Source organism: Mya arenaria, chromosome 17 (genome assembly GCF_026914265.1).
Source record: "Mya arenaria isolate MELC-2E11 chromosome 17, ASM2691426v1".
Taxonomy (NCBI): domain Eukaryota; kingdom Metazoa; phylum Mollusca; class Bivalvia; order Myida; family Myidae; genus Mya; species Mya arenaria.
In genome coordinates this window covers 30,047,663-30,071,537 of record NC_069138.1, presented here as the reverse complement: position 1 = coordinate 30,071,537, position 23,875 = coordinate 30,047,663, and the positions used below count along the sequence as shown (strand labels likewise).

Below are 23,875 nucleotides of genomic sequence, written 5' to 3'. Positions count from 1 at the left end.
TTTTTTCTTTGTCACTCATCCCAATTTGACATACAGTCGAATCCCTTTGACTCGCTTGGCTCGATTCCTCGTTGGCTCAAATAAATGTAGAGGACCGAGGAATTGTTCATTGACGTCAGCATTCCCGCTTGGCTCCAATTTCCCGATGATCAAAGAGTTGTTCCGGTCTCTTAGAGTTCGAGCGAATGGGTTTCGACTGTATTTGAACATAGAGCGTTCTTAAGTGCAGTCGACGGCGAAATTGCTGCAATGGTTGTAGTCGTAAGTTTGGATGGAAACGCGCAAAATGTTGTGTAACCATTTTCCCAACAGGATCTTTAATAAGAATAGAGGACCACATCAACAGTAATTTGGGCGTTTTAAGTTCATTTGTTATAAGATCTCATCGTGTGTCATTGAATATTTCACTAGCTATTTTGCAAAATAAACCACACAAGCTTTCTTATTTTATAAATTTATATCTGCTGGTATCATAAGGAACAATGTTCACATAAGCGTATAATTTTCTTTTCTTTATGTTACAAACCCAGCGGAACCGAAGTTCGTATTCATTTACATTATTAAATGAGGCTGAGTCTACACCCTTGAGGTCTTGCATAGTACATTCAAACACTGGTGGATCGAAATACGCTATTCGACTTGCTTAACATTCTCAACATGAGTTATATGCTGCGCGTCCGACATTCAATATTTACATTAATGTCTTAGATTGAATGTCATACAACACAACGCACAACATGGCACATTTGCGTTTCCGCACGTAACACAAACGAACATATTTTCATTACATCAAAATATAGCGAGTGCATATAACTACAACAATACGATGAAAACTTCAGGGACAAGACCAGAAATAAAACCAAATTTAAACCCTGTTATGAGGCATACCGTTAGGACCAACACGACACTTAATGACAGACACAAATGGTGCAAAACTACCCGTTTAATGCCGAGCGCCAGGGAAGGTAGCTACTTGTAATTAAACGTTCCACCTATTTTAGTATGACGTGGTATGGATTTAAACCCGTGACCTTCCGCATCAAATCAATCACTAGGCTTTCGGGGGCGATAACTATTGTTCAGAACTCGTAAACGTGTTTAACGACACTGCTGTTAAGTCTTAAATGTGCACGATTTGATGGTGTGCTAATAGATTAAAATAAAAACAAGCAAGTTAAACTGAAACATTTGTCACAATTCTTTTAAGCAATACTGCAGATTACAAACGCACTTCCAGAGCAGTAAAGTTGAAAGTTAACAATGATGAAATTTACATCGTTGTTAACTTTAAAAAGTTCTGAACAATCGGTAAAATATCTGTTTATACTTGTAACTCCTTCGAAATAAAAAATGACTTGCAATTTGTATTTTTACGGCTGTTGCTTAACACGGTTTCTATTTATTTTATAGATATGTAGAGGGATACTGACAGGATAAAGGTATTAACTTGGCTTTATCTTTGAGTATTTTAGATGCTATCACTTTCTGATCATGATGATATGATGTGTGTTCTTAGAGAATTTAGGTGTGATTTTTCTTGCATACTATATTGCATATTACCCATGAAGTTTTAAAGGGACTCGCTCAAGTGTTTGGACCAAGAATGCGTTTTCCCTGTAAAGCATCTGAAAACTCGTATAATAAGTTTACTCTTTGATGGCGAAATGCAGAGAAAAGTATATAAAATCCTTGCTGTATTGGGGAGTGAATCCATGTCGGTTGTGTCAAGAAAAGGAAAAGAAAACTAACAACGCTTACAAACTGATGGATAGTTATTGTGCACATTGGTAGCATCACGTGATAAACTCAATTAACAAATTACGATAAAGCCTTTTTTGTTAACTCATGTTACTAACGCTCATTTTTTTAAAATCGTCGACTTCAAAGGAAGCGTAAAAGTAAGAGATAGGTTTTTCGTTCAGGGCGGTGGCGAAGGGAGAAAAAATGAGCGGGGAAAGCGATAACATTGTGGCCTTGTAGTAATAAGGAATGCTGATTGGGATCTTCTCGTAACTTCCACCACACGTACAAGTGGTGGCATTGATAGCCTGACTCGAAAACAATTAACGCTAATTCCTTCAATATAATCTTCATTATGGAATGACAATTCTGCAATTGAGTAAATTGTCATGATTAAGTGATTTGGTAATATTTCTCTGCCTTCCGTTTTTACTTCAGTCTATGTTATATGTTATATGTACATTATTATAACAGAACAGAACATACATTTTATTTAAACTTGCATAGCCTTTTTCGGCATACACACGTATGCTTCATATGTTTTATTCAACGTTGATATACAATAGTATAACATGTACAAACGTTGCTTTTCGATTTATCGTACAAACGTGTTCACATAACTAGAAAACAACCTACATAAGTAATTCTAACAAACATTAATTTCAAGTTGAATTTAAAATTCAACTCCTGCAGTTAATAAGGTATATCTAATGACAAGAGCTTCTTTAACAAATTACAAAACTTTAATTTATTCATTATTGGTATTTGATTTCAATGATTGTACCAAAATGTTCACAGCAGGGTCATCGCGTGCCAAGTTCTGGACAAATGACGTTGCGTCACTGATGTTGGAGGCATGATAAGATGCTTAACATAAATTTCGTCTGGCCTTAACTGTAAATTTGTACACAATGTACTGATAATATCATTATAATAATAATAATAGTACCATGTCGATCAAATTAGTCAAGGTAAAACCAAATATGTATACATATGGAATTATGAGCTACCCATGTAGTGACAACGTACGCGCTCGTCACCTAGCAACAAAATCGGTCAGGGTGTCAATGGACTTGAAAAGTGGCTTATTGCTCTTCACATCTGTTTTAGATGTTATGCTATAAATGATTATAGGCTAAACAGCTAACTAAGAGTTTCACATAAAAGTATTCTAAGACATCGGGGATTAATGTAAGAGTAGGGTAGGGGACTGGTTTTATTTCTTGTTAAGAATGCCCAAAGGCTCAAAATGATATTCAGTAATAGCTAAATCCATGTAAAAAGTCATATACTGGTCGTAAAACGGGTGGCCAGACTGCCAACATCCTTAAGCTATTTTCTAGAAAGCATTCAAACAATTGAGCCATTAAAACAATGCATTGGTGAGTATGTGATAGTTTATCTACATTTCCATAAGCAATGAGTTTGTCATCAGTCGTAAAATACAATGAGGCAGTTTCAATCAACATATTGTTGACAGTGTATGAAGGCTGCACGCAGTCTTCTTTCAAATAAGATTTTGTTATCTCATAAGTCAATAGAAATTCCTCATTTGGCCACAATTTGTTCTTCATGAAATGGTTTAGTCTACGCCGGATATTGTCCATAGCACTATTGGATTTTTCAGAATTTGTGATATAAGCTTTATTGTTCTTTCGAAAATGTTCATAATTTGAACTTCCATTTATCGTTCCCACTAGCCGATGGCCCGAAGCCCAGATCGCAAGCAGCTGATGACCCTAAACCCATACCGCTAGCCGATGCCCTTAAAACCAGACCGATAGCCCAGAATAAGTAACGATATGCTTGTGTACATATTTCGATCTATTTTAATTCAGTTGTTTTTATTACATATATCTGACAACGTAAACATTGCATAAGCATTGCATTGAAAATAATAAATATATTAAAAGGAATTGAAATATGAAAGCATATATTATTGGTAACACAATATAGTTAAAAGGAATAGCTTATATATAAAATAAACCATATGCCATTTCATCTATTTCCATATTTTTTAATACTTTCGGAATAGCACCGCCCAGCCGTCATTATTCTACTCCCTTGTCTATTAAAACCGTACACAGCCGACGATGGCATATATTGCGAATGATATTGGTATTAGCACTGCTGAAGATAAGGCCAATCTTGCCGTCGTAGTCAAACGATTACGTGTGGCTTAAATTGCATGTAGATCGGCATCGACTGGACACACATATATGTACGCGGTATATGAATGGCTTACCTTTTTTCTTACTGGTTCGTTTAGGACACTAGAGTATCGACCGTTATGACCAATCGTGAAATCGAGCACGCATATTACCTTATATACAAGTTTGAATTTTGTATACGTGAACTTCACCATTCTAAAGAAGTCACAAAACAAACAACGAGAAAACAGCGGCTTACAGACTTTTGTGTAGAATTCAAATCTGCTCATCAGTACCGCGTACAAATTAAAAACTGGTAACAAGTGGTACTTCGTAAAAGTTAAAACTGTCAGTGGTACTTCTTTCAACTTTATGCTGATCAGGGGTACTACTTACGCTTTAAAGCTAGTCAAGGGTACTGCGTACAATTTTTAAATGTTCAGTGTTACTGACAACAAGTAATAAACATGTTCGTGGTGCATGTACTGCGTAATAGTTAAAGCTTGTCAAGGGTACAGCATACAAATAACAGGTTTTCAGGAGTTGTACCGCGTTCAAGTTAAAACTGGTGCTGGTCAGCTGTAAGGCGTACAAGTTAAAACTGGTCGCCTGTACTGCGTACACGTTAAAGCTGATCATGAGTAATTCGTTGAAGTTAAAGCTGATCAGAGGAACTTTCGGAATATGTATTGCAATTATAAAGGTAAAAAGATTCGATGTGATAAAGCTGACATTTCAAATCAGACTATAATTTGCGAAACCACGTGATTAATTTGTTACATTTATTTCCCTTAGGAGTTTGCATTTTCATTAAATCGCTACCATTGGCCGTACTGGTGACAAAAAGGACAGAAACAAAACAAATTTGTGGAGATGGAACTGTTTTTAATGACTGCAGTTTTTTCCTGTTATTAATTTCATTATAAAAATACACTTGACATAATATTTTTATATCATCCATGTATCCTAATTCAATGTAGTTGTTGTTAACATGGGATAAACGATTAATGAGTATATTAGAGTTGACAATGACAAAGGCATACGGCAAGTGTTTTGGCTAGTGTGTCTGATCAGCCGTCCACAAAAACCATTACCTTTCTGGAGCCTTCAGTAACAAACAATTTCTTCTCATAATTATCATACACAATTCCCATTGGTTTGTCTAATTGCTCTCTGTGTCCTAATACCACTCCGATTTTATCACCAGTACTTGAGATCTTATGAACATTATTGGATTCGCATCCTATTACATACAAATTTGCTTCGCAATCCAAAGTAAGGCCTTTAGGGATACTTAGATGGCTGTCTGTGTACCTAAACATCTCTTTAATGGAAACCATGGTAGAATCCTGAAGATTTAAACAAATAACACTGTTTTGCACACCATCAGAGACATATAACCTTGACCCATCGGGGTCAACGGTTAAGTAGTCCGCGTAACCAAAAAGGTCCCTTCCATGGTCATCGTCCTTGAATACTTTCAACACCGAGCCAGCGTAATCCAGTATCTCCACGCGCCAGGAATGCTTTTCCACTCTCAGTCCCACTGCAATACCATCCTTAAAACTTGCGATGCCATAGCAACGACCTTCGGTCGAAATATGCTTGACAAGGTCAAGGCGGTCGTCCTTAACCTTAAAGTGAAGAACTTTGTGTTCAAAAGGCATGGTGACGTATAAATAAGATTCACAGATTGAAGATGTGCATATTCCATACGGGGGAGTCGCAAGCTCCACGGAATCCAATAACTTGAGCATTTTCCAGTCATAGAATTTCACGTAATGACCGAGATAATCTGCTATAGCAATACGTCCATCTTTTAAGAACGTAATCCCGCTAAAACTACACGTGTCGTCTATGTGCTTGTAAACTTCAACGTCCAAAAACGGCACCATGTGTTTGGCACTCTTAGATTTATTTTTAACCTTCTTCGAATGTGTACCTCCCATGTTATGTATATATTGTCACATGTTATTCACCAAACTACAAAATGGTATTTTTTTAAGATTTGTTCCTGTTGTGCATCTCATTAATAAATATGCTGTATTGTGCTTTGTTCCAATGTACTTGTAACAATGCAGTAGTACTCACTGATTTTCATAGTTCCAACTAACATCCAATATTCCTCTTACATTACTAGCTTTTGCAATTCATACGCAGCTGAGAATAATTCCCATTCAACTATAAACAATTAGGCTCCATAATAAACAGACCTGGCGGCTTTAATGACATCGAACCAACGTAGACATACTGATATAGAGAAATATATATCCATAGAAAATCGAGAAATGAAAAGCACTTCCGTTTCTATGCAACCGTTTTACAATCATAAACAAATTAATCCAATTATGTATTCATCACAATGTCTTTTATGAGTTTCTGCGCTATTATCCTCTGTATGTATGCTGTACATCATAATTCGCACTTTCCATGAAACTACATTAGCACCTTATACTTCAGTTATTTCGTAATGCGCCCCTTGTGGCTGCCTTAAGAAATAAAGGAGATTCTCAATTTTCTCCCTTTTATAATGAAAATTATTATAAACACTCCTGGTCTTTTCCTATATATCCAACTGTGGTCTTCTTGCCAGTGATCGCTGACATTCAGTGGTCATTAATGTCTATTTCTTCGATTGAATTATGTCTTTGAAACTTTACTTCCACTGTCTGTAATATCGAGTTCGTGAACTGAAGTAAGATGATCTCTGCGACCGTCAGTTTCAATATCCGTGTGTCTGTACTGGGTCTTTTGTCGAAAACAAATAATTCCTCCAAGTCCTACACTTAAGTATCTCTTATTTTATGAGCGTACTTAGCACCCTATTTCCGTTTGGGTTTACCTGTTTTAGAAAGCAATCAGTAATCTGTCTTCCTTTATATTTATGTGTTTATATGTTCCAATGATTCAAAAATCCTAAAGTAAAAGCTCTTTACGAAAATATAAGAATACCATCGCTTCACACTATAATCAAATACATATACTTTGTTTTGTAGATAAAAGATTATTTTCTTTTTAGCTTAAAATCTTTCTCAAAACAACATTGGCGGTAAAGGGACTCTTAGGTAAACAAAGTTCACACTGCAGTGGTTTCACAGAATAAACTAAGTCCGGTATTTTGAATGTGGTTGTGATCGTATTTGGTTTGAAGATTACAGGTTGACTTCAATTAACATAGGTACGGTCTATCTATTAGGTTAAATAGCACTCAATTGCGGTCATATATTACATGTTTCGCTGTGTTGCCTTGTAAGGATTGAAAATTAAAACATATTATATTCTGTGCATTGTCATTTACATTAAGAAATTATCACACAAGCGTATGCAAACAAATTGACAAACACTCTCAATCTTCGAAATTTATAATTATCGCGTACAAAATAGGATTTAAAAATGTTGTTGTTTTTTTAAGATTTGGATGTAAACAAACAAAAAGTGATCTTGTCCTCAACGATGTTGAATAGAATGTGTAGCGTATATTGCCACTAGCATAATGTTGCCCTAGACTTAAATATAAAACCCCATTTTGACAAAAATAGTTTTATCGTTTTATAGATGCACTCTTTCTCCCAAATAAGATGTACCGCTGTTAATACTAATGTTTTAATTTACCGAAAATGATGAAGAAATATCGAAAACAAGGGTTTTAATGATGGACACCGTTTTAAATTTAAAAGAAAGGTGCAGAAAACACTTAATCAAATGTTTTTTATGATGGACACCGTGCTAAATTTAAAAGAAAGGTGCTGAAAACACTTATTCAACCTTATAAGACGATAGCTGATCACGTTAAATATTTAAGGACCCATCAGTAATTTAATATTTGTGCGTTTACAGCTATTTAATACACGGTTACAATCTTCTTTAATCAAAATATGATATTATCCATCAATGCATTATTTAGTAAGTTGTATGTGTAGGTTATTTAAATACGAGTGCCACTTTAAGGAAAGTGGATATGTCCGACAGTCGCTTCATTTCAGCATTTTTGAATCCGTTGAACTTCTAGTCCATTGTTTTCTTGCGCTTCATATGACTACTCTATACTCATAATATAATCCTGCCATAAGTGATGAATGTACGAACCATGCACACTATTTATCAAATGGAAAACTTCTCTGTCCATGTATTGTTCGATTAAAATGATTAGCATGGGAGCAATTTTACCGACATCGTCATTGTCATATATATATTTTCTAGATTATTTTATAAGTCACGTGGTCGTTTGATGCAAGACCACGGATGGAAAATAAAATCCTCTTTGACTCTTACTAATACGTTCTGTTAGGGTATAACAACACTGGACTAATCCACAAATACGCTATGGTTGAATATAAAATCCACTTTGACTAATCCATCAATTCGTTCTAGATCTGATAGAATATAAAATCCATTTTGACTAATTTTTCCGAAACTTTCTGAGAGCGTACAAATTCCGATTTGATTAATCAAATAATTCGGTCTGATAGAGTTTAAAAGCCATTTGGACTAAATCACCAATTCGTTTCATAGCACATATCTATCCAAGTGAAAAATTGTCTGATATGATTCACATGACTAGAAGTCTGATCTCGATAAACAAATGTCAGAATCATCAATAATTTGCCGAAATCTCCGTAATTAGCTTGAATTATTGGCATACCCCGTCCCGCGGGATGGATGGATATTTGTATCCTTGACAATATTCTCCATCAATGCTCGCCTTAGTAATTTGATTACGAATACTAAAATAAAATCGACTGGATCAGTTACATGTTGCTCGAACTCGCTCGGCTCGATTTCCTCATCGCATCCTTGTTAACAAATTCTGAACAATCAGCGCAATATCGGTTAATGCTCATAATGCAAATAATATGCAATTTGCACTTTACGGCTTTTGCTTAACAAGGTTTCTATATATGTTATAGAAGTGAAGATGAATACTGACAGGATTAAGGTATTAACTTGGATTTATCTTTGAGTATTTGAGATGCTATCACTTGCTGATCATGTTGATGTCACTTTGCTGCAAAATAGCAGGGGTTTTGCTGGAGTGTGTGTGCTCAGAGAATTTAGGCTTTTCCTTGCATACTATATTGCATATTATCCATGCAGTGTTAAAGAGACTCGCTCAAGTCTTCGGACCAAAAATGAGTTTTTCCTAAAATGCATCTGAAACACGTTATTTTAATAAGTAAGCTATCTGGTAGCAAAATTGTAGAAAAAATAGAATTAAAGTATGATAAAATCCTGGCTGTAGTGGGTGGGGTGTGAATCCGAGCCGGTGTTGTCTAGAAAAAGAAAAGAAAAATGACACCTTTACCACTCGCTCACAAACTGATGGATATTTTAACCTTTGTAGTGTACATTGGTAGCATCACGTGATAATACCAATAAACCAATCACGAAACAGCGTTTTGTTCAATCGTGTTACTTACGTTTAATTTTCAAAATCGTTTACATTAAAGACAATATTTGAGCATATTTCAACATTGTTGACGGGTTCCAGTCGTCCGTATCTCATTTATAACACTCCTATTGGTTTGCCAAACTTCCGTTACAAAATATCCTTAAAAACGGATTTTACAAACCATTAAATTGTTCCTTTAAAGTGGAAAAATTGAAACCTTAGGCCAAATCATCATGCATTTTTATAAGCCCGCTGCAAAGTTTGGCACGTTTATTTTCTTATCTGCAGTCAAAGATAGAAATGTTATGTGTTTAAATTTACCTGGTACTATTTTAAATGCTCTTAGCATAGCGAAACGCGTTTAGTTTTATTTATTAAACACCACATCAAAACCAAAATTTCTTTTTTAAAGAAGATGGAAGATCGAAAAACCGTTTAATTCAATTATTGTTTTCATTTATCTCCTCATCAATATACGCAAATAAAAATTAATCAGTATATTAACAAATAGCGTTGCATTATATGCATTAAATGTCCCACGTCACATCAATGTTGCAAGATAAATATGATTATTGTATGCCTATCAAATTCCTTTTCCATATCCAACAGTGAAAATACAGCACGCCGTATTATACTTTCGCGTTGCTAAAAAATTAGCGTGACCAAAAAAACTGGAAAGACCTGTCAACTTTTATATACATAAAATTATTAACCTTTCTCACGAAACCTGTAAATAATCAGGAACATGGTTCTCATGTTCTTCAAAGAACCATTAGGATAAGCACGAAGCAGAGAACTCTTCCAATCCATCTAGGCAGACGGGTGAAAAAGAGAGATTGAGAAAGAGAAATGAACAGAGAATGGGGCAAAAACGCAGGGTGGGTGTGGCAGGGGAATGATACGAGTGAGTGGAAAAGAAGGGGAAGTGAGATGAGAGATGGGGTTGGATGCGAGACGGTGGCGAAGGGAGAAAGAGAGAAAATGACTGGGAAAGCTAGAATAGGCCTGATAATTATAAAGAAAGCTGATTGTGGGAAGTCCACGTATGAATGCATAACACGTACAAGTGTGGCTCTGAGAGCCAGGCCCAAAAACAATCATCACCAATTTCTGTGATAAAAGATTAATTATGGAACGATAATGCAGCAAATTGAGTCCATTATCATAATAGTGTAATAGTTCTCTGTCTACCGTTTTGGTTCGTCTCTGTATGCTATATGTACACTATTATAAAAGAACAGAACATACATTTTATTTAGACTCGTACAACCTACATTATCTACGACACTTACAATGGTATAACATATACAAACGTTGCTTTACAGTGCATCATGCAAATATGTTCAAGTATTGGAAAACAAAATACAGAAGTAATTTTAAGATACATTAATTGCAATTCAACTCATGGGCTTAATAAGGTATTTTGAATTACAAGAGCTTCTTTAGCCAATCTATTTTTTTTTATTCATTCATGTCATTTGATTTCAATGAATGTAGACATATGTACACAGAAGGGTCACCGTGTGCCAAGGTCTGAACAATGATGTTGCGTCATTTATGTTGGAGGCATGATAGGATGCTATGGATTAATTTATTGTGGCTTTAATTGTATTTTATTTTATATATGTACACAATGTACTAATAATATCATGATAAATTCGTCATGGTAAAACCATAAATATATATACAAATATGGAATTATGAGCTACCGATCAGTAAACGACGTACGCGCTCGTCATCTAGCAACGAAATCGGCAAGGATAAAAATGTACTTGAAAAGCTGCTTATTGCTCTTCACACTTATATTGAGATGTTATGCTATAAATGATTATGAGAGCAATTGGCTAAACATCTTACAAAGAGTTTCACAGAGAAGAATTCTAAGATATAAAAATACAGTCTACGATCGGGGAAAACTATAAGGATAAGTCGGGGACCGGATAAAAAACATATATCAATACCTAATTAACAATGCCCAAAGGCTCAGCATGGTGGTTCAGTAACAGCTTAATCTATTGTAAAAAGCCATATACTCGTCGTAAAACGGGAGACCAGAATGCCAACATATTTAGGACGATTTCTTGAAAGCATTCAAACCATGGAGCCATTAGAACAATGCATTGGCCAGTATGTGATAGTTTATCTACATTTCCTTAAACGATGAGTGTGCCATCAGACGTAAAATACAATGAGAAAGTTTCAATCAACATATTGTTGACAATGTCTGAAAGCTGCAAGCAATCATCATTCAAACTAGATTTCGTTATATCATGAACCAATTGAAGTTCCCCATTTGCAACAACTTCATCTTTATAAAACGTTTTTTTTCTAACCATTATGTTTAAATATCAGATTGTTTTACCGTCTCGTTATAGAATAAGGGCTTGAAATTCCCAACCATCTATTTCAGCCGTGACTGCATGTAAAAAAATCTTCAAAGAAGCTTATATATATCTTTAGAAATTAAATTAATTACTTTTTAATTGAAATACTGAATAAATTTCTGTAAACAAATGTTAGATAATAAACAAATAAAAGAACAAAAGTGCTTCTAGATGGTGTCGAACCGCTGCCATGAAATTTTGAAAGAGTTGTAGGCCTGTGCTAAACAACATAGGCTGAAACATTGAAGGCTTTCAAGAGGAGGTTTTCATGCGGGATGTACAACCAAAACAACGCTGAAGATAGGGTCATTATTATCGTTTGCCGTAGTGAACAGTTTGCCGGTGGCATCCATTTCATGTAGAGAGGCCTCAAACTGATACACATTATATGCATGTACGCAGTATTCTATGGCAGGCCCTTTCTGCTCCCGATTCATTTTGGACCCTCGGGTAACGATTGGTATGACCTTTCGTGAAATTGGGCACGGATATTACCGTATATACATGATCGTGTCTTATTAACATTTTAATACGAAAATCAGTGGTAAACAGATTGCTGCATACAAGTTAAAGCTGGTCAGAGGTACATCCTACAAGTTCAACCTGGTTATGAGATGTGTATACAAATAAAAGCTGATTAGTGGAACTGCGTACAAGTAAAATCTGATCAGTGGTACTGCCAACCAGTTAAAACTGGTCACTGGTACTACGTAAAAGTAAAAATTGGTCACCGGTAGTACGTACAAGCTAAATTCGGTCACCTTTAATACGTACAAGTAAAAAGAGGTCACTGGTAGTACCTACAAGTTAAGCCTTGTCACCGGCAGTACATACAAGTTAAAACTGGTTACCGTTAATACGTAAAAGTTAAAATTGGTCACCGGTACTACGTTTAAGTTAAAACTGGTCACTGGTAATACGTACAAATTAAAGCTAGCAACCGGTAATACGCACAAGATAAACTGGCCACCGGTAATACGTACAAGGTTAACTGGTCACCGGTAATACGTAAAAGTTTTAACTGTTTATTGGTACTACGTACAAGTAAAAGCTGGTCATCGGTACAACGTACAAGTTAAGACTGTTCACCGGTAATACGTGGAAGTTAACGCTGGTCACCGGTAAAACGCACAAATTAAAGCCATTCACCGGTACTACGTACAAGGTAAACATGGTCACCGATAATGCGTACAAGTTTAAACTGGTCACCGGTACTACCCACAAGTTATAACTGGTCACCGATAATACGTACAAGTTGAACCTTGGCACCGGTAATACGTACAAGTTAATGCTGGCCACTGGTACTACGAACAAGTTAAAACTGTTCACCGATAATACGTACAAGTTAAAATTGTTTACCGGTAATACGTTCAAGCTAAAACTGGTCATTGGTACTACGTGCAATTTAAAGCTGGTATGCGGTACTACGTACAAATTACAAATGTACACCGATAATACGTACAAGTTAAAACTGTTCACCGGTAATGCGTTCAAGCTAAAACTGGCCATTGGTACCTCGTGCAATTTAAAGCTGGTCTCCGGTTTTACGTGTAAGTTAAAACTGGTGACCGGTATTACGTGTAAGTAAAAGCTGGTCACCGGTACTACGAACAAGTAAAAGCTGGTCACCGGTACTACGTACAAGTAAAAGCTGGTCATCGGTACAACGTACAAGTCAAGAATGTTCACCGGTTATACGTGGAAGTTAACGCTGGTCACCGGTAAAACGAACAAGTTAAAGCCATTCACCGGTACTACGTACAAGGTAAACATGGTCACCGATAATGCGTACAAGTTTAAACTGGTCACCGGTACTACCCACAAGTTATAAGTGGTCACCGATAATACGTACAAGTTGAACCTAGTCACCGGTAATACGTACAAGTTAATGCTGGCCACTGGTACTACGAACAGGTTAAAACTGTTCACCGATAATACGTACAAGTTAAAATTGTTTACCGGTAATACGTTCACGCTAAATCTGGTCATTGGTACTACGTGCAATTTAAAGCTGGTATGCGGTACTACGTACAAATTACAAATGTACACCGATAATACGTACAAGTTAAAACTGTTCACCGGTAATGCGTTCAAGCTAAAACTGGCCATTGGTACTACGTGCAATTAAAAGCTGGTCTCCGGTTTTACGTGTAAGTTAAAACTGGTGACCGGTATTACGTGTAAGTAAAAGCTGGTCACCGGTTCTACGTACAAGTAATAGCTGGTCACCGGTACTACGTACAAGTAAAAGCTGGTCACCGGTACTACATACAAGTAAAAGCTGGTCACCGGTACTACATACAAGTAAAAGCTGGTAACCGGTACTACGTACAGGTTAAAGTTCGTCAGTGGTATTGCGTACAAGTTCAAGCTGGTCAGAGGTTCTTTCAGAATAGTTGTTCCAATTGTAAAGGGAAATAGATTCTGTAAAATAAAGCATACTTTTAAAATGCGACTATAATTTTCGAAACCATTGGATTCATTTGTAACATTTGTTTTCCTTAAAAGCGTGCATTTTCATCAAATCGCTGCTTTTGGGCCAGGACTTGCGACAATTAGAAAGAAACAGAACGCTGAGAATCGATGACAATATGCCTAAGCTATTATAAATGTTCAGGCGTTTTTGTTAATAATGAAATATTTGTGGAAAAAATTGTTCAATTAGTATCCTTACAGCATTTAAATAACATATCTGATCGATTTCGGGTGGTGCTACGGATTTACGGGTAGCACGTCCAACTTGGTGGTGCTACTTTATAAACTAGTGTACATATAGTGTTCATTAGTAAAAACAATAAACCACGATAACACAATTCTGTATACTAGAGTTATCCAAAGCAGATCTCACAATTGACTAACCTGTAGGCTTTAAATCATTAGAGCTAAAAACATTCAGACATCGCTCGCTCTACTTATATATCTCATTTGTGGCGAAAGATAAAAAACTCTTAAGATATACATAAATGTTTACCATGTACTTTTCGTTTAAGTTTAATGTCATAACAGTCAAACATAATTTGGTAAACTGTTTTAATGACTACGGTTTTTCCAATTATAAATTTCATGAAAATAAGTACTTTTGACATTAACATGATTATATTCTGTGCAATGCCAATAGTTTAGAAATATTACAGAAACGTACGCAAACAACTTGACTAACACTCCTAATCTCTAAAATTGAAAATTATCGCGTTCGAAAAGAAAATAATTGTAAATTAAGAATTACAAGAAAATAAAATGGTTTTGTACAAGTAATAACTTATATTGGACTGAAAGATGTTATAGAATATGTAATGTATATTACCACTAGCATAATGTTGGCCGGGACTTAAATACCAACCCCAATTTTGATAATAATCCAATAATCGTATCATCGTTTTAAGGAAGTAGATATGTCTGACATTCGCTTAATTTTAACATATATGTATCCAGTCAACGTTAAGTCCTTTGTTTTTATTGCCCTACTTGCCATGGCCATCCGAAACGCTCATATATCTTTAATAAAAGCCTTCCCTAAGTAATGAATGCACGAATCATGCACTATATGTACATAACCTATTTTGATAGTAAATGATCTACAAATGGAGTATTTCTTTGGAACATGTATATTCCAGTTAAAATGATCCGAAAAGCATTTAACATCTAACAGAGAGCCATTGAAACGACATCGTTACCGTGAAAAACATCAGAAAGATCCAGTCAAGTGGTCGTTTGATGCAAAACCATTCTGATGGAGTATAAACTGCACTGGATCAATCCACCAAAACGTTCTGTTAGAGTTAGACCAGTAACAGATTAATTTAGTGTAAAACGTCATGTACTGGTCGTAATACGAGAGCCCAGACTGCCAACATACTTATATATTTTCTCGAAATCATCAAAACCATTGAGCCATTAAACAAAATCCATTTACAAGTTTATATACAGCTCCATAAGCGATGGGTTTGTCATCAGTCGTAAAATACAAAGAGAAAATAAATGTTTCAATCAAAAGATTGTGACAGTGTCTGAAAGCCGCACACAATCCTCTTTCAAAATTAGATTTTGTTATTTTATAAGTCAATAGAAGTTCCCCATTGGCCAAAACTTTATAAAACGTTTTCCTTTGCATCGGGAATTGTCCAAAGCGCCATTGGGTTCTACTCGGACTTTGCAACATAAGCTTTCGAATATTTTCATGATTAGTTTGGAACTTCCCTTTATCGTTCCCGCTAGCCGATAACTCTAAACCAAGACCGCACATATTATTTTTTTATTTTTTTATCGAGTAAATTATGTCGCATACACATGACAACATTAGCATTGCACAGAAAATAATATTCATATAAAAAGCTTTGAAATATGAAAGATAAGCATATATAATTGGTAACGCCATATCATAAAGAGGAGTACATGAGATGCTAAATAACCATATTTCATTTCATCTGTTTTCATGTATTTTTATACTGTCGTCAGTATTCTACTCTCTTGTAAACCATAACTGTAAATAGCCGATGATGTTTTTCAATGCAATATATATCGGTGTTAACACCGCTGAAGGTAGGGCCATTATAATCGTTTGACGTAGTGGACAGTTTGCTGGTTGCCTCCGTTGCATGTAGAGCGGCCTCAACTTCACACGCATAATATGTTTGCACGCGTTATTTGAATTGCAAGCACTTTTTCCTGGCTCATTTTAGATCTTCGGGTAACGACCGGTATGATCAATCGTGAAATCGGGCACGTATATAGCCAGTTCGAGTCTAGTAAACATTACCTCCTCCATTCTGAAGATGTCATGAAAAGATGAGAAAGCAGCGGTAAACAGAAAACTGCGTACAAGTAAAAGCTTTTCAGGGGAACAGCGTACAAGTGCATCCAGATCATGAGTAGTGTGTACACATTACAACTGTTCAGCGGTACTGCGTTCAAGTTAAAGCTATCAGTGGTACTGCCTTCAAGTTAAAACTGGTTAGCGGTACTACGTACACGTTAAAGCTAGTCAGTGGTACTGTGTACATGTAAAACCTTGTCAGTAGTACTGCGTACATGCTGGTCAGTGGTACTTTTGAAATAATTGTTTCAGATTTTCCAATTGCAAAATGATTCGGTTTGATAAAGCAGACTTTTCAAATCGGACTACAATCTTCGAAACCATGTGGTTCATTTGTAACATTGATTTCCCCTAGTACCGTGCACTTTCATCAAATCGCTGTTAAGGGCCAGACCTAGCGAGAAAGAGGACAGCAGCAGGACAAATTCGTTAAAGATCAGTCAAAATACGCCTAAGCTTTGCAAACATGTTAAAGCCTACTCGTAACTAATGTATCGGTGGAAGATTCCGGCTGGTGCTACTGTATTGTACAAAGTAACGAATTAAACCACAAGATTTCGTCTATCTGGGTGTGGCCTTATACACCTGGGTACAAGTACTGTAAAAATGTGTAAACATTAAACCACGATAACAAGTATGTATATTAGTGTAAGCCAAAGGCAGATCTCAAAATGGACAAACCTGTAGGCTTTAATCATTAAGACATTGCTCGCTCTACTTATGTATCTCATTTGTGACGAAAGAGAAAACAAATCTCGAGATAAACATAACGCCTTACAATTTAATTATGGTAATCGTTTTAGTTTTATGTCATAACAGTCAAATAAAATTTGGTACACTGTTTTTAATGAATCCTGTTATTCAAATTTTAAATTAAATGAAAATAAATACAGTTGACTTAACATTTAAATATAAATCAAATATCCAAATACAATGTTATTGTTGTTAACATGGGATGAACAATTAATGCGCATATAAGAGTTAACAATGACAAAGGCATACGACAAGTGTTTTGGCTAGTGTGTCTGATCAACTGTCCATAAAAACCATTACCTTTCTGGAGCCTTCAGTAACAAACAATTTCTTCTCATAATTATCATACACGATTCCCATTGGGTTGTCTAATTGCTCTCTGTGTCCTAATACCACTGCAATTCTATCACCAGTACTTGAGATCTTATGAACATTATTGGATTCGCATCCTATTACATACAAGTTTCCTTCGTTATCCAAAGTAAGACCTTTAGGGATACTAAGATGACCGTCTGTGTACCTAAACAACTCTTTAATGGAAACCATGGTAGAATCTTGAAGATTTAAACAAATAACACAGTTTTGCACTCCATCAGAGACATATAACCTTGACCCTTCGTGGTCAACGGTTAAGTAGTCCGCGTAACCAAAAAGGTCCCTTCCATGGTCATCGTCCTTGAATATTTTCAACACCGAGCCAGCGTAATCCAGTATCTCCACGCGCCAGGAATGCTTTTCCACTCTCAGTCCCACTGCAATACCATCCTTAAAACTAGCGATACCATAGCAACGACCTTCAGTAGAAATATGCTTGACAAGGTCAAGGCGGTCGTCCTTAACCTTAAAGTGAAGAACTTTGTGTTCAAAAGGCATGGTGGCGTATAAATCCGATTCACAGAGTGAAGATGTGCATATTTCATACGGGGGAGTCGCAAGCTCCACGGAATAACTTGAGCATTTTCCAGTCATAGAATTTTACGTAATGACCGAGATAATCTGCTATAGCAATACGTCCATCTTTTAAGAACGTAATCCCGCTAAAACTACACGTGTCGTCTATGTGCTTGTAAACTTCAACGTCCAAAAACGGCACCATGTGTTTGGCACTCTTAGATTTATTTTTAACCTTCTTCGAATGTGTACCTCCCATGTTAAGTATATATTGTCACATGTTATATAGCAAGCTGAAAAAACGGCAACGTTTTAAGATGTTTTCCTGTTGTACATCTCATTAATAAATATGCTATATTGTGCTCTATTCCTATGTACTTGTAACAATGCAGTAGTACTCACTGATTTTCATAGTTCCAACTAACATCCAATATTCCTCTTACATTACTCGCGTTTGCAAATTATACGCAGATGAGAATAATGAATAATTTCCATTCAACTATAAACAATGAGGCTCAATAATAAACATAATTGGCGGCTTTAATGACATCGAGTTAACGTAGACATACTTATCTAGACAGATATATATCCATAGATAATCAAGAAATGAAAAACACTTCCGTTTCTATGCAACCGTTTTACAATCATAAACAAGTTAATCATATTATGTATTCATCAAAAAATGTCTTTTAGTAGTTTCTCCGCTATTATCCTCTGAATGCATGGCGTACATCATAATTCGCAGACTTTCCATGAAACTACATTAGCACCTTATATTCCTGTTATTTCCTAATGCGCCCCTGGTGGCTGCCTTAAGAAATAATGGAGATTCTCAATTTTCTCCATTTTATAATGTAAATTATGATAAACGCTCCTGGTTGTTTCCTATATATCCAACTGTGGTCTTCCTGCGTGATTGCTGACTATCAGTGGGCATAAATGTCTGTTTCAGCGATTGAATAATGTCTCCGAAACTTTATTTCCACTGTCTGTAATATCAAATTCGTGAATTGAAGTAACATGATCTCTGCGACCGTCAGTTTTCATATCCGTTTGTCTATAATGGTTATTTAATCGAAAGAAATAATTCCTCCAAGTCCTAAACTTAATTTTCTCTCGTTTAATGAGCGTACATTCTTTTGGTTTTAACTGTTTTACAAAGCAATCTGTAATCAGTTTTTCCTATATTTATGTGTTAACATGCTCCAATGATTTAAATATCGTAACGTAAATCACCTTACAAAAATATAGGAATACCATCGCTACACACTATAATCAAATAAATATAATTTGTTTTGTAGATAAAAATTATTTTCCTTTTAGCTTAAAATCTTTCTCAAAACAACATTGGCGGTAAAGGGACCCTTAGGTAAAGAAAGTTCACACTGTAGTGGTTTCACAGAATGAAACTAAGTCCGGTATTTTGTATGTGATTGTGACCGTATTTGGTTTGAAGATTACAGGTTGGTCTTAATCAATTAACATAGCTAAACATAGGTACGGTCTATCTATTAGGTTAAATAGCACTGAAATGCGGTCATAAATTACATGTTTTGCTGTGTTGTTTTGTAAGGTTTAAAAATTAAAAAAAGATAATATTCTGTGCATCGCCAATTACGTTTAGAAAATATCACAAAAGCGTATGCAAACAAACTGACAAACACTCCATTCTTCGAAATTTATAATTATCGCGTACAAAATAGGATAACATAATGTATTATAATTCAGTCAAGAATAAAAAAAACTTAATGATTTAAGCATTTGAATGTTGTAAACAAATAATAAATTATCTTTTTCTCAAGATGCTTTTTGTTCAAGACTGAAATACCAAACCCCATTTTGACAATAAAAGTTTTGATCGTTTTAAAGATGCACTTTTACTCCAAGATAGGATGTATCACTATTAATAGAAATGATTTAATTTACTGAAAATGAGATGAGACCTGGTCACAGTAAATATTTTAGGACCTACCAGTTATAAAATATATTTCCGTTTACAGCTACACGGTTACAATCTTTTATCATTATTTAATATTGGATTCCATAATTGTATTATTTAGTAGTAAAAGGTGTATCACTCAAAATGTATGTTTGATATATAATTATGTGTATGTAATTTACATACTAGCGTCACAAAAAAGTGGATATGTCTGACAGTCGCTTAATTTCAACATTTTGGTATCCTTTGAATTTCAAGCCACTTGTTTTTTCTTGCGCTGCTTTATATTACTACCCTATATTCATAATATAATCCTGCCATAAGTGATGATTGTACGAACCATGTACAAAATATACCAAATGGAGAACTTCTTTGAAACAAGTATTGTCCGATTAAAATTATACGCAATGCATTAAACACTTATTAAGGAGCAGTTTTACCGACATCGTCATTGTCACCGAGATTGTTTTTAGATTGCTTTATAAGTCGCGTGGTCGTTTGATGCTAACCCACTGACGGAACATAAAATCCTCTTTGACTCTTCCACCAATACGGTTTGTAGAGGGTTATAACAACACTGGACTAATCAACAAATACGCTCTGGTTGAGTGTAAAATCCACTTTGACATATCCATCAATACGTTCTAGATCAGATAGAATATACTATCCATGTTGACTAATTATTCCGAAACTTTCTGATAACGTACAAATTCCAATTTGATTAATCCACTAATTGGCTCTGAAAGAGTTCAAAAGCCACTTGGACTAAATCACCAATTCGCTTCATAACACATACCTATCCAAGTTGAAAATGGCCTGATATGAATCACATGACTAGAAGTCTGATCTCGATAAACAAATGTCAATAATTTGTGCAAGATAAAAGGAAGCAAATGCTGAAATTCTTCCGAAATCTCCGTAATTAGCTTGGATTATTGGCATACCCCGTCCCGTGGGATGAACGGATATTTGTTTCCTTGACAATATTATCCATCAATGCTTGCCTTAATAATTTACGTATACTTAAATAAATTTGACTGGATCAGTCACATGTTGTTGTGTTTTTTTCTTTGTCTCTCATCACATTTTGGCATACAGTCGAATCCCGTTGGCTCGAACTCGCTCGTTTGCTCAAAATGGATGTAGCAGACCGAGGATTTTTTCACTTAATGTCAGCATTCCCACTTGACTCGAATTTCCCGAGGCTCGAAGTATTTTTGCCGGTCCCTGAGAGTTCGAGCCACATTGGGTTTGACTGTAATTCAATTTAGAACGTTATTAAGGGCTTGATACAATGGATGGTAAAATTGCTTTAGCGGTTGTGGTCGTAAGTTTGGATTGAAACGCGCAGTGTGTAACAATTCCCCATACAGGATCATATATTAGAAATAGAGGAACTCTTCAACAGCAAGTAAGGCGTTTTAAAGGCATTTGTTGTATGATCTTACTGTGTGCCATTGCATATTTCATTTGATATTTGAATGACGCTGATTCGACACCCCTGTGATACTGCATAGTACATTCAAGCCGTAGCTGATGGACGTACGCCATTCAACTTGCAAAACATTCTCAACATGAATGATATGCTGCATATAATTTCACGACACTCCACGTTCAGCGTCCGACATATAATAACATCATAATTGTCTTCGCTTGCATGTCATGAATATCATGAAGACTTGACGTTAATCGTCCGACATTCAATATCTGCATACATGTCTTCGAGTGAATGTCATGCAGCATGACGTACGACATTGCACATTTGCGTTTCCGAACGGAGCACATACAAATCTGTTTTCATCGCAGCTTAACATAGCACTTGCATGTTACTACAATATTAAAATGAAAACTTCAGGGAAAAGACCCGTAATCAAAACATTCAAATTTAAACCCTGTTATGCGGCATATGGTAAGGACCAAACCGACACGTGACGACTCTTAACGAGATACACTAACGGTTTACGCACTTGTGCCAATACAACGCGCTACATGCCGAACGCCAGGCAAGGTTGCTACTAGTATCAAATAGTTTATACTATTGTGGTAAACCGTGGTCTGGATTTGAACCCGAGATCTTCCGCATCGAATCAACCACTGGGCTTTCGGGGCGGTAACTATAATTCAGAACTTTGTTCAAGTTATGCACGTGTTTACGGAATTCGTTGTTAATTATTAAATGTGAACAATTTGATGATGTGCTCATTAATTGAAACAAACTAATGTAAGGCTTGAACATTTGTCTCAAACTTGTAAGAAAAACTACGAATGAACTTTCAGAGCATTGAATATATTTAAAAGTTAACAATGATGACATTTACATCGTTGTTAACTTTAACAAATTTCTGAACTATCGGTGCAATATCTGTTTATTCCTGTTACTCATTCAGAGTAATGTGCAATTTGCACTTTACGGCGGTCGCTTAAAACGGTTTCTATTGGTTTGATAGATGTGTAGATGAATACTGACAGGATAAAGCTATTAACTTGGATTTATCTTTGAGTATTTGAGATGCTATCAATTTCTGATCACGTTAATGGCGCTTTGCTGCACAAATTTTGCTGGGGTTATGTGCTTAGAGAATTAAGTTTTTTACTTGCATAATATATTGCATATTATCCATGCAGTGTTAAAGAGACTCGCTCAAGTGTTTTGACCAAGAATGAGGTTTCCCTGTAAAGCATCTGAAAACTCGTATATTATAATAAGTTTACACTTTGAAGGCGAAATCGCAGAAAACAAGTATTAAAAGAAATCGTGGCTGTAATGGGCAGCGAATCCATGCTGGTGGTGTCAAGAAAAATAGAAGAAAAATGACATCTTAACCACTCGCTCACAAACTGATGGATATTTTAACCTTTATTGTGTACATTAGTAGCATCACGTGATAACGTCAATTAACCAATCACGATACAGCCTTTTGTTAAATCGTGTTATTAACGTTCAATTTCGAAATCGTCGACTTCAAAGGCAACAATTGCGCATTATATCAACATTTGTTGACGGGTTCCAGTCGTCAGTATCTTATTTGTAACACTCCTTATGTGTTTGCCACACTTTCGTTACAAAAATCCTTAAAAAACTAATTTTACAAACCTTGAAATAGTCTCTTTAAAGTGTAAAATTGAAGCCTCAGGCCAAATAAGCATCCATCTTTATGAGTACGCTTCGAAGTTTGGCTCGTTTATTTTCTTATCAGCTGTCAATGATAGAAATATTATGTGTTTAAACTTACATGGTACTGTTTTAGATGCAGTAATAGCTATTTAGTATAAGCAGTAAGCAGGGGAGGGGGGGGGGGGGGCACAGGAATGAAGATACAAAATGTTAAAAAAGAAGGGGTTGGGTTGGGGAAAGAGATACAGGGTGAGCGGACAGAGTTGTAACGTAAGAGAGAGAGAGAGATAGAGAGAGAAAGAGCAAGACAAGAAGAGGAAGATAGGGGTTTAGGAAAGGGAATAAAAGACAGATTAGAGGACAGGGGGTAAAAGAAGTTAGAAGTCTGATGATAAAGGAGAATGGCGGAAAAGGGGAACATGTAAAGATAATGGATTATAGGGGTACCTGTTGGTGGCGAAGGGAGAAAGATGGAAAATGAGCGGAAAAACGAGCAAAAAATAGGCCTGGTAATAATAAAGAAAGCTGACTGGGAAGTTCTCGTAACATGCACCACACGTACAAGTGGTGGCTCTGTGAGCCAGACTCGAAAACATTTACCGCTAATTCTTGAAATAAAATCTTAAATATGGAAAGACAATTCTGCAAATTGAGTTAATTATCATGATTAAGTGATTTGGCAATATTTCTCTGCCTTCTGT

The 23,875-nt window shown here is 35.8% G+C and overlaps 1 protein-coding gene across 1 annotated transcript; it reads right to left on the bottom strand.

The window, feature by feature from the left end:
• Nucleotides 1–4,960: 4,960 nt before the first annotated feature.
• On the bottom strand, nucleotides 4,961–5,839 carry LOC128223362 (uncharacterized). Its single transcript, XM_052932640.1, has one exon. The coding sequence runs from the start codon at nucleotides 5,837–5,839 to the stop codon at nucleotides 4,961–4,963; it is 879 nt and encodes a 292-aa protein (XP_052788600.1).
• Nucleotides 5,840–23,875: the final 18,036 nt, after the last annotated feature.

What these genes read in the sequence shown, in the direction of transcription:
- LOC128223362 (XM_052932640.1), bottom strand. Translation starts at nt 5,839, where the DNA reads ATGGGAGGTACACATTCGAAGAAGGTTAAAAATAAATCTAAGAGTGCC.